Genomic DNA, 16,460 nt, shown 5'->3' on the forward strand with positions numbered 1-16,460 from the left:
AGGCTGTGAGTTACTAAAGGCATTGATCACTAGGAGGCAGCAGGCGTTCACTAGACACAATTCACGCCAGACAAATTAATCTTCTATTCCAGATATTGTAAATAGACCCTCTCAGAGCAGTGTTACAGTGTTTTGGTATTTAAGCCAAACTTTTGAGAGTCTTTTCTGGTATTGCTTTGAGTAGGTTGTATGATACCACAGTCCAGTGAATTTGTGATTCCAGTGTTCCTACTGCACTGGAAGCAGGGGATTAAGGCCAGCCTGTTCGAGAAGCTGTTCTGGAATGCCTTGAGGCTTTTTCCTCAGGTATATAGGTAGTTTTAAATGTTTATTTATTTTTGAGAAGGAGAGAGACAGAGCGTGAGCAGGGGAGGGGCGGAAAGAGAGGGAGACACAGAATCCAAAGCAGGCTCCAGGCTCCGAGCTGTCAGCACAGAGCCTGCCATGAGGCTCAAACCCATGAGCCATGAGATCATGACCTGAGCCGAAGTCGGACGCTTAACCGACTGAGCTGCCCAGTTGATTCAATATTTTTGCTAATGACTAGATGAGAATATTTCTGTTATTCTGGGAAAGTATGTGATTAACAGGAGCCAGAGAACTTGGAGACTCTGATATACTGGTTAATCGAATCACAATCCCAAAGTAGCTCAATAAATCTAGAACACGGTTTGGCAAACAATGGCCTGTGGGCCACATCTATCCTGCAGGCTGTATCTGAACAGCTCTCGGGCTAAGAATGGTTTATAGATTTTTAGAGCATCATATTAAAAATAAAAAAAGACAAAAGAAAAGCAACACATGATAGAGATCTTACATGGCTCACAAAGCCTAAAGCATTTACTATCCGGTCCTTTCCAGAGAAAATTTGCTGACCTCTAGTGTAGAAAAATAAGCATAATTTAGCAAGACAAAAATAGATAAATTGGAAATCCTGGATTTTACTCCATCACAACAAATAATTCCCAGCACAAATGCAGAGTTACGTGAGATGAGACTTAGCAAATTAAGTTCAAATTGAGTTGTGAGATGTGACCATTAAAAGTAAATATGGTTTAAAACAATATCATTTATAGAAATAGGGAATTCAGGAAAATGGGGACAATAGTCCCCATTTTTTCTTTAATGGCCAGATTACACCTGAACTCTTAGTCTTAGGGGGTGACAAGGAACTGGAGGGTGTCCGCAGAACCTGACACAACTTACTGACAGGAGAAGACATAAGGAAGATAAAACAGTGGTCTTCAAATATTTTCACAACTGTCCATAGAAAGGAGAATAGACACATTTTGGGGGCCTAGAACAAGGACCGTTGTATAGATAATTCTAGGAGGCAGAATTTCCCCCTTTTAATAACTAAGGCAGTATTTTTCTAACACAGGCACTATTCTCAGAATTCTGAAACAGACACAACTAGAATTTCTAAAGTTTTCACTTCAGACCCACATTTGTTGGCTTAATATGACCCCATTTGCTCTCCAAAAATTGGAACAGCCTTATCTGAAACAAGTGAGTTTTCTGTTGTGGTGGCATTACTGATGCTCACCAATACATCCTGATTCTCCTCCTCTTTTTGGCAGGTGGAAGGATTGCATTCCCTTCCCCTTCACCTTAAGTGTGGTTGTGCAGCTTGCTTTGGCCAACGAAGTGTGAGCAGAAGCCGTGCATATAGCTTTCAGGCAGAAGCATTTAAAAGCCAGTGTATGATTTTCACTGCTTGTCTCCCGTGTGGTGGTCATTGTGGACGCATGTATTGAGTTGACCCCGGGAACACTTAGGCACTGCATGGAGGACAGTTGCGGTGTTCTCTGAACCATCAAGCAGTGAGCTTTCGTCGGAGCACCTGAGTGGCTCAGTCGGTTAAGCACCCGGCTCTTGATTTTGGCTCAGATCATGATCTCACAGTTCGTGAGCTCGAGCCCCTCATCAGGCTCTGGGCTGGCAGTGCAGAGCCTGCTTGGGATTCTCTCTCTCCCTCTCTGTCTCTCCGCCCCTCCCCTGCATGCTCTCTGTCTCAAAATAAATAAACTTAAAAAAAAAAAAAGAAGTAAGCTTTTGTCATTAAGCCCATATCCATTTCAAAGTTTTTATAGCAGTATAACCTAGGCTATTCAGCCCCCCCCAATATTTAATAACTAATATCCCTGGGTCAAGAGAAGTCAGGTGACATGGCTTCCAACCTTCACTCTGACATTAACTATGACCTAGAAAAATCAGTTTTCTCTGTTAAGAAAAAACATTTTTCGGGCGCCTGGGTGGCTCAGTCAGTTAAGCAACCAACTTCGGCTCTGGTCATGATCTCACGATTCGTGGGTTCGAGCCCCGCTCTGTGCTGACAGCTAGCTCAGAGCCTGGAGCCTGCTTCAGATTCTGTGTCTCCCTCTCTCCCTGACCCTCCCCTGCTTGCACTGTCTCTCTCTGTCTCTCAAAAATAAATAAAAAACATTAAAAAAATTTTATAAAAAAAAGAAAAAACCATTTTTCTGTTAAGAAATGTTTTTCATTGTTTGAATGAAAAATACGGACCATCTCTTCTAGACAAAAACTCTGATTTTAAAGTCTGTCTTAATATTTGTTGGAGTCAAGGAAGTAATGTCTTTTATAACTAACTATTCTAAAGTATATGGTTAAAACTCCACATTGCCATTTATTTTTCTAAATTATGCATAATAAATTACTGCCTATATTAGAGCCACTATTATTTATTTGGAGCAAAACTTCTTCTCATATAAAATATGCATTGTTTTAGAGCCTTAATAGTCTGCTAACAGAGTATAATCTAAGTTATCAAACACCTATTAAATCACGGTACTTCTTAATGAGTTTGAAATCATTTCTATATTTTATCTTCGTGACAGACTGAAGTAAGGAAAAAAGTATATATTTTTTGGTCTCAGATCGATCCTTTCCGTTGCTATATAAAGGATATGGCTTTTATCCCAGACATTGAACTATTATCATGAAGATGCCAGGATTTTACAGTTTCTTTCCTTTTTACCAACAGATTTATAGCTTATCTTTACAAGTAGAGGTTTATTTTTGTTTCCAAGTTTAGCTACTCTATAATTATTTGGGCTGAAATATAGTCATCAGATGTATAAATTCCTTTAAACACTCAATATTTGAGTTGATTTGGCCTACATTCAGTTTTCTTAGGTTTAGCCTTTCTTTTAGTGTCCTACTGCCTTTAATAGAAGCTCAAATTCTTTTTGAAAATCTGATGAAATCGTCTCTTAAGTATGTGCAGTACGTGATCCATGCAGTTTCCAGTACTGTTTGAAATTGGCTCTTTAAATTACCAGTCTGTTTCTAGTTCACATTTATAGATGAATCCACAATTAAACATCAATATAGTTTGCTCTTTTACAAAGTTTGTTCTGAAATAGGTTATACTTAATAGGTACCAGATCAGTAGTTACTGAACAAAAGAGTTTAATTATTAATCCAGCTACTCTGTGAAGCTAGGGATCAAGCTTCTGAATTTCTTATTTGGTATGTTTCTCCTCATAACCACTATTCAGCCTTCAAACACCAAGAATAACTATTTTCCATATTGTAACAGACTTTAAATTCACCAGAAGTCACATTCAATTTCCATTCCCTTTAAAACAATTAAATCATATAGCAGATTACTACTGAATTTCAATATCTTTTATATCTTTCTAAAATCAGTAAAATACATTTAAATATGTCCTTATTATAAAAAATACTACAAATTCCATTTCTCATAAGACACAGCTTCTGATCCTGGTCCTCACTTTGTCACTAGCCATGTGGCCTTGGATAAATTAGTAACCTTCTCAGAGTAGTCATTTCTTCATTTCTAAAATTAGAGTGTGCAAGTGGATGCATTTCTAGTTTTCTTTTTAGCTCCGTGATAATTGTCCTTTGTGTATTTTCTATATACTTCTTTAGGTCATTTCTTTATCTTCAGAAGCATTTGTAAGGTCTCAGCCCCTAGAATACATTTTCATGGCCTCTGACTTTCCTTACTTCTAACATAATATATGTACTGGTCCGGATAGGCTGGATTACACAGTAGTAACAACCTCTCTGACCTCAATGGAATAAAGCAACAAAGTTTATTTCATGCTCATGCTGCCCTTCTGCCCAGAGAGTGCGGTCTGGGAACTTTGCTCTATGTTGTCCTCATTCCAGAACAAGGCTTTTAAAGTACCCACCCTGTGGAGCATCGTAGACTCGATCGCAGACGTGACAGAGAGAACAGCTACGCCATACATGGTCTTTGAAAGCTTCCTCCAGAAGTACACATAAGTCACTTTTGTTCATTTGACGTTGGTCAAAGGAGGTCACAGAACCGCACCTAACTTAGAAAGGGCAAGAATTGCTGTCTTACAACATGGCCTGGCTGTGGAAAGGCAAAGGATACTTGGTCAACAGCTCTTGTGACTGTCCATCATGTTTTAAATCAAATGCTCACTTCCTGCAGAGGGGAAATCATACTACATTTATGGAGGAGCAATTTGTCAACGTATCAGGAGCCCCAGAAAAGTGTGTCTTCCATTTGGTTTGGTGGTACTAGTTTTAAGAAATGATTGAACAGATTTTTGAAGATGTATATTTAATCATTAATTCTTCAAATACATATTTATTGGCTGTCCTGACTGCGCCAGGAGCTGACGTGGTCCATACCTTCAAAGAGCTTTTAGGGTAGGAAAGGAGAGAGAGAGTAGCAGAGATCATTGGAAGGGAGCTGGTTAAGTGCTATCATGGGGAAGACAGGGTGCTCGGAAGGCAGGTGGCAAATTTAGTGACCTGTTCCCCAGTTGCCTGATTCTCTTCAGCTGTGCACAGTTCGCTCTTCAACTCCCCTCCTCTGGAGTTTTTCATTTTTTTCATTTCTGAAAGAGTTCTTCAAATGTGCTAAATTATTTCTCATAGTTTCTATCTCTGAAGATAGTTTCAAGTTTGTCTTTTCAGAAGGAATTGTGTTTTCAAATTGTGACATCATCTTGAACTCCTGCAAATCTTTTGATATTAAAATTTTAAATGACATGGTTATAACTTACAAAATGTGATCGTCTTTAGGGGAAAAAAACATGACCCACAATGTGTATATGGATTGCAACTTTAAAACAGTCATTTATAGTGAATATTATAAGGTGACACAGAAATGATAAGATGTGATTTACCATGTTGGGATTAGGGCCAAGTTAAAAAATTTTTTTCCAAACCATAAAGTTATTTTATAGTTTTTAGAATTTAAGAAATTAGGCTAGCCAAATCATCATAAAGGCAAAGTAAAAGTAATGATATTAACAGAATAATTTTACTAACATTTAATATGGAGAGTTTTAAGTCTTTCACACTTGTTTTATTACTTAAAAAGCTCTGATTTACAGAAAAGAGTTGTTAGAAGTAAAATGCCTGTCATTTTCATATTCATAAAAGAAAGTTGTTTTTGTTTTTGTTTTTTTAATGTTTTACTTATTTTTGAGAGAGAGAGAGAGAGAGGCAGAGAGAGGCAGCATGAGCAGGGGAGGGTCAGAGAGAGAGAGGGAGACACAGAATCTGAAGACAGACTCCAGGCTTTGAGCTGTCAGCGCCAAGTCTGATGCGGGGCTCGAACCCACTAACCGTGAGATCGTGACCTGACTCGAAGCCAGATGCTCAACAGACTGACCACCCAGGTGCCCCTAAAAAAAAGTCTTTAAGTCTTTCTATGTGGAACTGTAGTGCATGGCTTTTAAGGAAAAACTGTGTAGGGGCATCTGGGTGACTCAGTCGGCTGAGCGTCTGACTTCGGCTCAGGTCATGATCTCATGGTCTGTGGGTTTGAGCCCTGCATCGGGCTCTGTGCAGACAGCTCAGAGCCTGGAGCCTGCTTCAGATCCTGTGTCTCCCTCTCTCTCTGCCCCTCTCCTGCTCCGTGTCTGTCTCTCTTGCTCTCAAAATAAAAATAAAGACATAAATTCTTTTAAAAAGAAAAACTGTGTAAACTTGCTCCCCCCTTTTTCTTGCTCTTTTCATTCTGTTTTCTTTCTTGTATTAGCTATGCTCATCTCACATCGAGAATCGGGAGTAGAGTTAAGAGCATAGGTTTTTAGAATTGGGAAGAAAAAAAATCAAGAGAAGTTTTTCTATGATCAAGCAGTACGCTTCTCACAAAGAGAACCAGACTTGCCGAACGCAAGAAATAAAGGTTAAATACTTGATAACACTTGTAAACATGTTTTCTTTTAGGAAGAAGAAAGGCGTATGGCATCTGTCGTAGCCAAAAAAGAGGAAGAGAAGAGGCGGGAAAGCCATAAACAGTCCTTGCTAAAGGTACTTCCTCTACGGTGTGCGTGGAGCTAGCTGGTCAGCCGGAAGAGCGGTTTCCACGTTCAGTACAGTTTCCATTCCTACCAGTACAACTTTTTTTAAGGAATACCCTTCAAACATTTAGAAATTACCTCTAAATAAACCTGTACTTCTGTAATGCAACGTAATGTACATTATAAAATACATACAAAAGCTGGACATTTTAAAGGAAACAGAAAAAATACATTGAGCACAAGCTACACTTCTCCACACTTGGCATCACCCTGTGTGCCCTGTGCCTTGTGCTCTTAGTTTCGGAAACCGCTGTTAATAGACCATCGTCTTTACTGAGATATTTGAATGAGCTCTGATACGTGGGTTTCTTTTGTAATAATTGTTTTTTACATTTAAAAACTTTCTCTATTAGCTTCTCTTATATAGAGGTGGTAAAGATTCTGAGGATTTAGGAATTAAAATTTGTTTTAATCTAGTATAAATGATTTAGCATATCAGATATAGTTTTCCTTATAAATAAATGTTTCCTTTTTAAATGCTTTACATTCACATCACAGAAGTATGATGAACAAAGACAGCTTAGAGGTTATAGCCTGTATTATGTTCATCCTGTATTCTAGAACTAAGGATATCACACTGATTATAATTGCTTATTCTTGTCTTATGTAGGTGCTATTCTTTTGTAAAAATTAAAATGCCGTTTAGAATTCAAAAATGACTAGTAAGGATACAAAGTTGTACAAAATAAGCCTAGGAAACAAGGGAACTTAGGGGCGACAGAAATGTGGGTCCTGGTAGGGGTTTGGGTTACATGGGTCTATGCATTGGTGAAAACTGATCGAAGAGCATACTTGAATCAATGTCTTTTACTCTATGAAAACTACTCCTAAACTAACAAAAAACAAAAACAACTTGGTCTCAACCCTCTCGGCTCAATACTACTACTTTAAAAGTATTTACAATTCTTACCCATTGTGCCACAATTTCTCACTTGCTGTTATTTCTAACCTCCTGACCCCTCCCCAACTTTTATGTTTCCCCTCATTCCATTAATTAGATGTACCTAAGCCCTCTCTTGACATCTCTATCTTACTGGCTTTAGCCAATAGGATATTAGTCTTTCCTATTTTGGAATATTTCTAAAGGTTGGTCCAGGGGCGCCTGCGTGGTTCAGTCAGTTAAGTCTCCGACTTCGGCTCAGGTCATGATCTCACGTTCATGGGTTCAAGCCCTGCGTCAGGCTCTGTGCTGACAGCTCAGAGCTTGGAGCTTGTTTCATCTTCTGTATCTCCCTCTTTCTCTGTCCCTCTCCCTCTCATGCTCTGTCTCAAAAATAAACAAAACATTAAAAAAAATTTAAAGGTTGGCCCAAAACATTCTCTGCAGACAATTGTAGGCAGTAGTTTTTAAATGTGTAGGAGCAAGAGTTACCATTGCCAGATAATACTATTGGTAAACTTTCAGAATGGTTCATTTACAAACAGTAGCAGAGCTGAATCTTGAACAATAGGAGTTTGAACTACACAGGTCCACTTATTACATGGATATTTTTTTTTCAATGAATGCAATACAGTACTGTAAATGTATTTTCTATTCCTTATGATTTTCTTAATGTTTTATTTTCTCTCACTTTATTATTTGATCACAATAAATGATACATATAACATACAGAGTATCTGTTAATCAACTGTTTATGTTATCAGGAAGGTTTCCAGTCAACAGTAGGCTATTAGTAGTTACGTTTTTGAGGAGTCTAAAGTTCATGCAGATTTTTAGCACTCCTAACCCAACCCCTATGTTGGTCAAGGGTCAACTATGTTTCCTATCGTATAGCTGCTGCTTTCAGATACATAAGTGAATGAATGAATAACTGAATAGGAGTACATAGTAAATAAATAGACTAAAGCTCTCAGACCAGAAGTACACACTTGTGTGAGCTCTGGAGCATGAAAAGGAAGACTAAACAAAGAAGTTCCATTGGTGATTTAGCTTTTAAAGCTACCAATGTAAGTTGATCCTGGCATGGGCAACAAATTGCACTTGACTCCACCTTTGCACTAAAATGTTTTTCTTGTCTATCCAATTCAGATGTGTTTCACTGTCAGCATTTTTGGAAATATGCCATTGAATATTTAGCCAACCTGATTTTTACATGTTTGGAAAAATTTATTTTTAAACTTTAAAAAATCATGAAGTCACTAAATAAGACTCTTTAATTATGAGGGTTATTTAGCTTTAAAATTTTTTAATTAGGGGAAGAGCATGGGAAATCAAGAGACCTGGGTTCTAGCCCTAGCTCAGATTTGAGATCCCAGTACCAAAGACCCTTGGCATTTGATGCCTATTGTTTCGTGCAAAGCCTCATATTGATCATTAAGAAAAGTGGGTGGGTGGTTATGAAGGGACCAGAAGAGTGCATCGACACAGACCTTCCGCCTGGTTGCTTTTTCTGTCTTTCTGTTTTCTTTGCAACCTTGGAAATAAATGGAAGTGACGGTTACAGGATATACTGGTGCAGCATTGCTTGGACTACGAAGAATAGACCCAAGTGGCAGAAGCCGAAATTTGGAATCTTCTAAAATGATTGTCACCTTAACACAGACTTGGCAATGTTTTGTTACCTAGCTTTAGAGACATGTCTAGAACTGATACGCCAAATGCATCCATGATCTTTAAGGAGAAGATTTTCTTTGGGGACCATCCCCCCACCCTGCACTTTTGCCTTGCAGAATCTCTAGCATTTCCTCTTGCTGCTTTTTTTCTTGCACCAGATACCTAGAGCCCTTTTGTGGCCCCCTGGTCAGCCAGTGACCCCCCCACCTGACCCCAGGCCATACTCCTGTTTTAAAGTATGTCTTTCTCTTCTTGGCCCCAGTACCAATATCCATTCTCTTAGTCAACCTGCTGTTGATCTAATTTCAATAACCCAAATTTATTTAACTTTGTGGTTTAACTTTGGGGTGGGTATAAGAGTTTTTGTATTTTCAGAGTATCTTATAAATTTGTTAACATACTCAGCGGTATAAAGATATTGTGTACCTTTATTCTAAACATAGCCATATCTACCTCATTAAAAATATTTTTTTCCACCAACTACCAGTCAGCCAGGAAACTGAATGCATGGAGCCATCTGCCATTAACTCACTGCCGCTGGCTACTGAGTAAAAATGACACTACTTAGATTAAGAATTGGTTTGTATCAGTTATCCACGAATAACTGAAATAGAATTCCTTAGGGTAGGAAGCCTTTTAGTATAGATTTGGAAAAAAATTTTTTTACAGTAGAATGGCAGATTCCTACTCTATTTATTTATTTATTTATTTATTTATTTATTTATTTATTTTCCTACTCGCTTTAGATAAGAGGATACACATAAAATGCCCCAAAGTCTCAGAAGTATATGCATATTAAGCATAACCCATTTAACAATATAGACAGACTTGAAATGCCACGCAATAGTAAAAGAACCCATGCTGAAAATGGTTTTAAACACACAACTTCTAAAAAGTTAATTTTTTAATTAAGCTTTGTTATCACTTTTCATTCCTACCCAATGCCATTTTTCCAGGCTAAAATTTTAGATATCCAAATATAGGCAAAGAGGTAGAACCAAACATGTATTACTCTACATGTATAATGTGCACTGAGGAAATGGACAGAGAATCTTACTAACAGCCCTCACTGAGTCCAGAGGCAGTAGATGAGGAGAGGTCAGTATCCCACAGCCGGCCTGATGAGAGTGCTCTCAGTAAGGAGGAAAGGGAAAAGGTGTATTTTTAGCCCTCTGACTATATTGACATGCCATTCAAAAATGTTAACTTTTGATAATGGAGACTTACCTAGGTAGTGATTATTTCCTTTATCTATTTATATAAGCTGAGTAGAAACATTGCCACCTGGACCTTTTCTTTCAGGACCAGTAGCCTTAACCATAGCTGGGAGCTTTTAGAAATGCAAATTCTCAAGCCCCACCTCAAACACACTAACTCAGAATGGGGTAAGAGCCAGCAGTCGGTGTTGTAATAAGTTCTCCAGGTGATTTGAGGCACGCTAGCTGAAGTATGAAAATCACTCTACTAAGGCATCCATTGCAGATACTTTCCTGTTCATCTGGAGTAGTACTAGTTTCCTAGAAACATTTCAACCCCGTACAATTTCTTTAGTAGTCTTTATGTCCTTACTAATGTTCAGACATTGCAATTCATGCTGTGAAGCTTGGAACATTGTTCAGTCCCTCTTCTCCCCACCTCTCAACCAAGATTATTCCGTCATAGTCGTCTGAATTCTTAGGTAGGAAAACTAATATGTTACTACTTTTCTTCTTGCGATGTTTAAACACAGAAGCATAAAAATTTCTGTCAAATTTAATTTGACAGAATTTATATTTCTGCCAATATAAAGTTCTGTCAAATTAAAGTCTCAGATAACAAGTATAAAAACTTCTGTCAAATTAAAACTTTCAGATAGTTAATTTTCATAGCTCCAATGGGAGTAATTATTGTTTGTGTGTAATTTTTTCTCCTGAAGGGTGATAGACCGTGGTTGAGATGTGTGAATGCACAAAGTAAATAAAGGCCGGTGTACTTTTAGGATGTACCGATTTGTAGCTATGTATAAGGAATAGACTGCTTTAAAAAGCATAAGTACTACAGACAGCGTGCTTCTGGGATACTTGGCTGCTGCAAAAATGGCATTTTATAATTCTTGTCCCATACACTTTTTCATAGGAGAAGAAAAGGTTAACAATTAACAACGTAGCTCGAAAGTGGGACCTGCAGCAGCATCGAATACCCAGTATTGCTACAAATCAAGACAGAAATGTTTCTGACTCTCCTTCTCAGGACCCCGTCTCTGCATTTCCAGAGGAAACAGGGTATGCAATGGTATTCTTTCCAGGTACTACTGTCTTTGGAGAACTGAATTTGGAGCAGTCATGGGGAAGCCTTTCACACAGAATTATTTAAAAAATAGTTATGTTAAGAAAACCTGCTAAGATTAGAAGTTTCTATTTAAAAGTGAAGATGCAAATACTGAAAATACAAAGTGGCCCCCTAATTTACAAAACCCTTCAGTGCTTTCTTATCTAGACTAATGTGGCCTAGGAGACCCTCTACCCACCTCCCCTGTTTCATTCTGCACCGTCACATCCTGCTGCATCACGTTATCATCAAGATGCTGTCAGTTACTTCCCATCTCAGAGCCTCACTCCCGCAAACAGCTGTATTGTCCCTGCCCGGCTTCCCACCCCTGCCCTGGCTCATGCCAGCCCGACGGCCTTAAAGTCAAACCACACGCTCCCTGAAAAGCCTTCCCTAACTACCTCCTGGAGACTAGACCAGATCAGATACTCCTCTTACCTCTCACTACTGTGCACTCGCCCTTCTCAGCACTTACCATAACCAGGATTTCCTGTCTTCCCTACTAGAGTATAACTTTAACAGGAAAAGAATTCTGATTCTGATTACTGATTACCTTCACCTAGCAGCCAACACAAAAAACCTTACTCCTAACTAATAGTATCGAGCAATTTTGGCTTGAACTCTGAATAATTACTCCATTGTGTTCTGTGAGATCTATCTATTCCAGGGGCTTACAGCCTCTTTCTTCTATGACATATGTGCCATGTAATATATGTCCCCTGGTTTATGAGCAAATCTGAGTACATCATGTAGATTTTACATGTTTCTCTTCCTCTTAAGAAATCATATTGGAATCAAGTAAATGAGAGGAATATAAAGCATATTTATCTTTATAGTTTATAATTTTAAAAATATATTATACATAATTTTAAAATAATGCCTAAAAATCAAAGATAGAATGCATTTTAATTTTGTTTCATCTGATGAAGCACCATTACCTAATGACCTTAACCATATTATGAAGCACACTCCAAACTAGATATAATGTAGCTTTTCTTCCAAGTTTTCAGGTCATATTCTGTAAACTTTTTTTATACACAAGAGTGCCATGAAGAAAATAATTTAAGAGGTATTAGGCTAATATTTTGGAAGTTTTCTGGAGTTAAAGAATGTGACATATATTTAAACAAATATACTTCAAAAATTTTAGTTATAGGATTAATTTATATTGATCCGTATACTTCCTTCAGCTCACATGGCTATCATATCCACAGGCAGCACCTCTCAGCTCTTTCAGCTAGCAAAATAAAGCAATAAGAATAGCAATTTTAATTAAGTGATAAATTTATAAAGCAAATATATATCATTCTTATATTGCCCTAGAGCTTTATTTGATATCCTTTTACTTGGTCAGAACTATAACACTTTATAAAGTTAAAACTTTAGATTTATGAGATAGACAAGTGTAGACAAGTCAGTTTATTTCTGATTGCTCTTTTTTAATGTTTTTTTATTTTATTTTTGAGAGCCAGAGACAGCGTGAGCAGGGGAGGGTCAGACAGACAGGGAGAAACAGAATCTGAAGTAGGCTGCAGGTTCTGAGCTAGCTGTCAGCACAGAGCCTGATGTGGGGCTTGAACCCATAAACCATGAGATCATGACCTGAGCTGAAGTCAGATGCTTACCCGACTGAGCCACCCAGGCATCCCTGATTGCTCTTTAAAAAAAATTTTTCTTCCTGTCTTTCTTAAGATGGTTTCCTAGATCCAAGTCTATCCAAGTAATCTTACACATTATATTCTAAAATTTTAATAAGGTTTTAAAAGTTAGTTTTTTCTACATCAACTTTATTTCTAAACATAGTGTTGAGAGTCTAATCTTATTTTATTTCAATTGGTTAATTTGATCATAGAATTTCCTAATTAAGGTTTTCTCTTTTTTAATGAGAATGCCATTTTCATCTTACATCAGGTTCCTGTAAATATTTGGATATATTTCTGAACTTTCTATTCCATTTCACTAATCTGTTTATCTGTTTTAATAATCAGAACTCTTTTGATTATAGTAGTTTTGTAGTACCTTTTAATATCTGTGTATGGGAAATCTTTCACTCTTCTAAGTTTTAATTCCCACATACTTGTTCTTCCATGTGAACTTTAAAATCATTTAAGCTGCTAATATAACATTGTATGTTCGTTATATTCTAATGAAAATTATTTAATCCAAATAGAAATGTTAAGAATTATAGTCAAATGACATTTAAGTTATTAATTTCAGAAGTATTGATATTGTTAAGATAATAAATCATCACTTTAAAAATTATGGTATATCTCCGTTTTTCCAGGCCTTGTTTGGTATCCAGAGGGAGCTAATTAGGAAGGTGTTGAAAGATTGAAGGAAAATTCTGAAGAACTAAATGAGCTTAGAGACTATGAAATTGTTGTTACTGTAGTCAGAATTGTTGAATAAGTATTCCAGGAGCACAGAGTAGGTAGCTATAACAGCAGAGAAGCTATGTGTTTGATAAAAAATAAGGAGATAAAGGATCTAAGGTAAATAATAAAAAATCTAAGTAGAATGATAGAAGAAAAAAATGATGGGTGATGTGGTCTAGGCTAAATTTTTAAAGAATTAAAAAATAGAAGGTTGCCTACAGATTAGGAGAAAATTTAATATTTCTGACACCAGAACTCTAAGTGAAGTTGAAGATGAGAAGCTTGGGAGTAAGAGGGTTAATAGTGAGTTTAAATAGAGGGAGTTTATGGTCAGAGTTAAGACGCTGAAGTTGAAGATTTCAAAGGCGGGACATACCTAAGTAATGACAACATTCAGAGCAACTTGGAGGCCATTGTTGTGGCCGTGGAAGTGGGTCACTGGGGCAGAGAAGAAGTGAAGGTCGTCGGAGAGACATCAGTTGAAGCTATTGTAGATCCTGAAGTTACTGATGGTAGACCTAGACAGGAACCAGGGGTCAGTGTACTCAGCAGTCTGAGGCATGCATCCCATGCGCTTGCTAAGCCCGTCACTATTCTCGTTTTACTAGTGTCGGCGGCTACAGTGAGTGCAGAGATGTCTTTGTCTATTAACTGGCTCTTACCTGGCAAAACTATCTCTGATAGGTGAGTTCCAGACTGTTAATATGATTTTCCCATCACTTTGAACTTTTTAGGCAGCTTATGGCCCAACGTTCTGTGATTCTCTAAAATAATTTAAAATTATAGAGTCTTCACTTTTATGGTCTCAAAAACAAGCAGCGAGTTCCAAGAGAAAGAGGAAGTATCTGTTAGTGAAAATTGTTATGCCTTATAGTTACTGCCAAGAGTTTCAGAATTTTTATTAAAAGTTCCACAAAGTCAGAGAGGCCTTTTAAGCAAGAAGTACAAAGGAAGAATTTGGGAGAGATGGGAAAAGTGATGTATGGGTTCAGTGGAGAGGAGACGGAGAGCAGTAATGAATCATTGGAAAGTGATCCACAGGTTCTGGCAGAAGGTTTATATTTTACTGATGTAAGTTCAAAGTGCCATGGAGACACCATTATATTTTCTTGGTCTGACCCTTTTAAGGACTTTAAAACTATGAAGTCAAGGAGACACAAATGATATTTGAAGTCAGAAAAGTAAAACTCAAGACAGTGAATTATTGGTGAAACTTTAATGCAAAATTACTTGTAACTTCTAGTGGTTAATGACAATTTCTTCAATTTAGTTGGCAGTTGTCTGATTCATGTAAAATCTCGTGCATCTGAGAGATAGAATTATTTCTGAAAGAGCTGATTATACCTTTTATGTGTATATACCAGGTTTTTTTTTAAATTTGTTTACTTATTTTGAGAGAGAGACAGAGAGAGTGTGCAGGAGCAGGGGAGGGGCAGAGAGAGAGGAGAGAACAAATCCCAAGCAGGCTCTGCACTGTCAGCACAGAGCCCAACATGGGGCTTGATCTCACAAATCATGATTATCTTGACCTGGGCTGAAATTGAATCGGACATTTAACCAACTGAGCCATCTAGGGACCCCTACACCAGGCACCCTTAACCAGAGTATCCAGACTGACTGTTTGAAATTGAAGTCTTTATTTTATACTTGAGCTCCACACCATTTAACATAGTTGACACTCTTCATCTTCAAAGGCTCTTTGCATTAACTTTTCTGATAGCACGTTCACCTGATTTTCCTTTTACCTATGTGGCCACTGTTTTTGTTTTTGTTTTGTTTTAAATAATATCTTGCCAACTCCTTTTCTACCAAATCTCTAAATGTATATTATGCTTTCTTGATTTATAAAGTTTAGATAGACTGTTGGCAGGGCGCCTGGGTGGCTCAGTTGATTAAGCATCTAATTTCTGCTTAAGGTCATGATCTCACGGTTTGGGAGTTTGAGCCCCACATCCGGCTCTCTGCTTACAGCTCAGAGCCTGGAGCCTGCGAGATTCTGTATCTTTCTCTCTCTCTGCCCCTCCCCTGCTCGCTCTCTTTTTCAAAAATAAACATTAAAAAAATTTTAGATAGACTTTTGGGTATAATAGACAAGGATTCAGCTCACTTGTTATGCCCCCAACACCGTATACTTAGAGTTCTTTTATTGTTAACTTTTGTAATTTACTATAATTAAACCCCTATTTTTTTGTTCCACCTGCTCTAGATAGTAGCTCTCAAGTTTACATTGTGCGAGATGAATCTACACTTCTTTTCACTTCTCCCACTTTTGTACATTGCGACTTTCTATGAGCTATACTTTTCTTAATTCTTTAGTGATTTCTTCATTGACCCATTTTTTAAAAGTATTAATTTCCATACATTTGTGAGTGTTTGTTGTTTCTCTCTGTTACTGGTTTCTAATTTTATTCCATTGTTTTCAGAAAAGATGTTTTATGTGAGACTTGTCGCTTACCATATAGTCTATTCTGAAGAATGTTCCATGCTCACTTCAGAAGACTGTACATTCTAATATTGTTGGATAAAGTCTTCTGTATGTGCTAGATCTAGTTGATTTATAGGGTTCTTTAGGTCTTCTATTTCCTTATTGATTTTTCTGCCTCTTCTATCTATTATTGAAAATAGGGTATTAAAATCTTCAATTTGCAGAATTATCGCTTCAATTCTGTCAGTTTTTGCTTTATATATTTTGGATGTTAAATGCACTATTAATAATTATTGCACCTTCCTGATGGATTGACCTTTATATCAGTATAAAATGTCTTTCTATGTCTCTTGTAACACTTTCTGACATGATATTAGTCTGGTATTAGCGGCCACTCTAGCTCTCTCTTGGTTATCATTCGCATGGAATATCTTTTTCCATCCTTCCAATTTCAGTCTATT

General features: G+C 37.4%; 1 protein-coding gene across 3 annotated transcripts in view; it reads left to right on the forward strand.

Annotated features, from left to right (window-relative positions):
• LRRC49 (leucine rich repeat containing 49) overlaps window positions 1-16,460 on the forward strand; it is a 153,670-nt gene that overhangs the window by 92,617 nt on the left and 44,593 nt on the right. For all 3 annotated transcript variants that reach the window (XM_029952517.1, XM_029952518.1, XM_029952519.1), the window contains 2 exons: window positions 6,205-6,288; window positions 11,008-11,153. In XM_029952517.1, coding sequence (XP_029808377.1) covers window positions 6,205-6,288; window positions 11,008-11,153 — 230 coding nt within the window. The remainder of the gene's footprint in view (window positions 1-6,204; window positions 6,289-11,007; window positions 11,154-16,460) is intronic.

The sequence above is a fragment of the Suricata suricatta genome, chromosome 9 (genome assembly GCF_006229205.1).
Source record: "Suricata suricatta isolate VVHF042 chromosome 9, meerkat_22Aug2017_6uvM2_HiC, whole genome shotgun sequence".
Lineage (NCBI taxonomy): Eukaryota > Metazoa > Chordata > Mammalia > Carnivora > Herpestidae > Suricata > Suricata suricatta.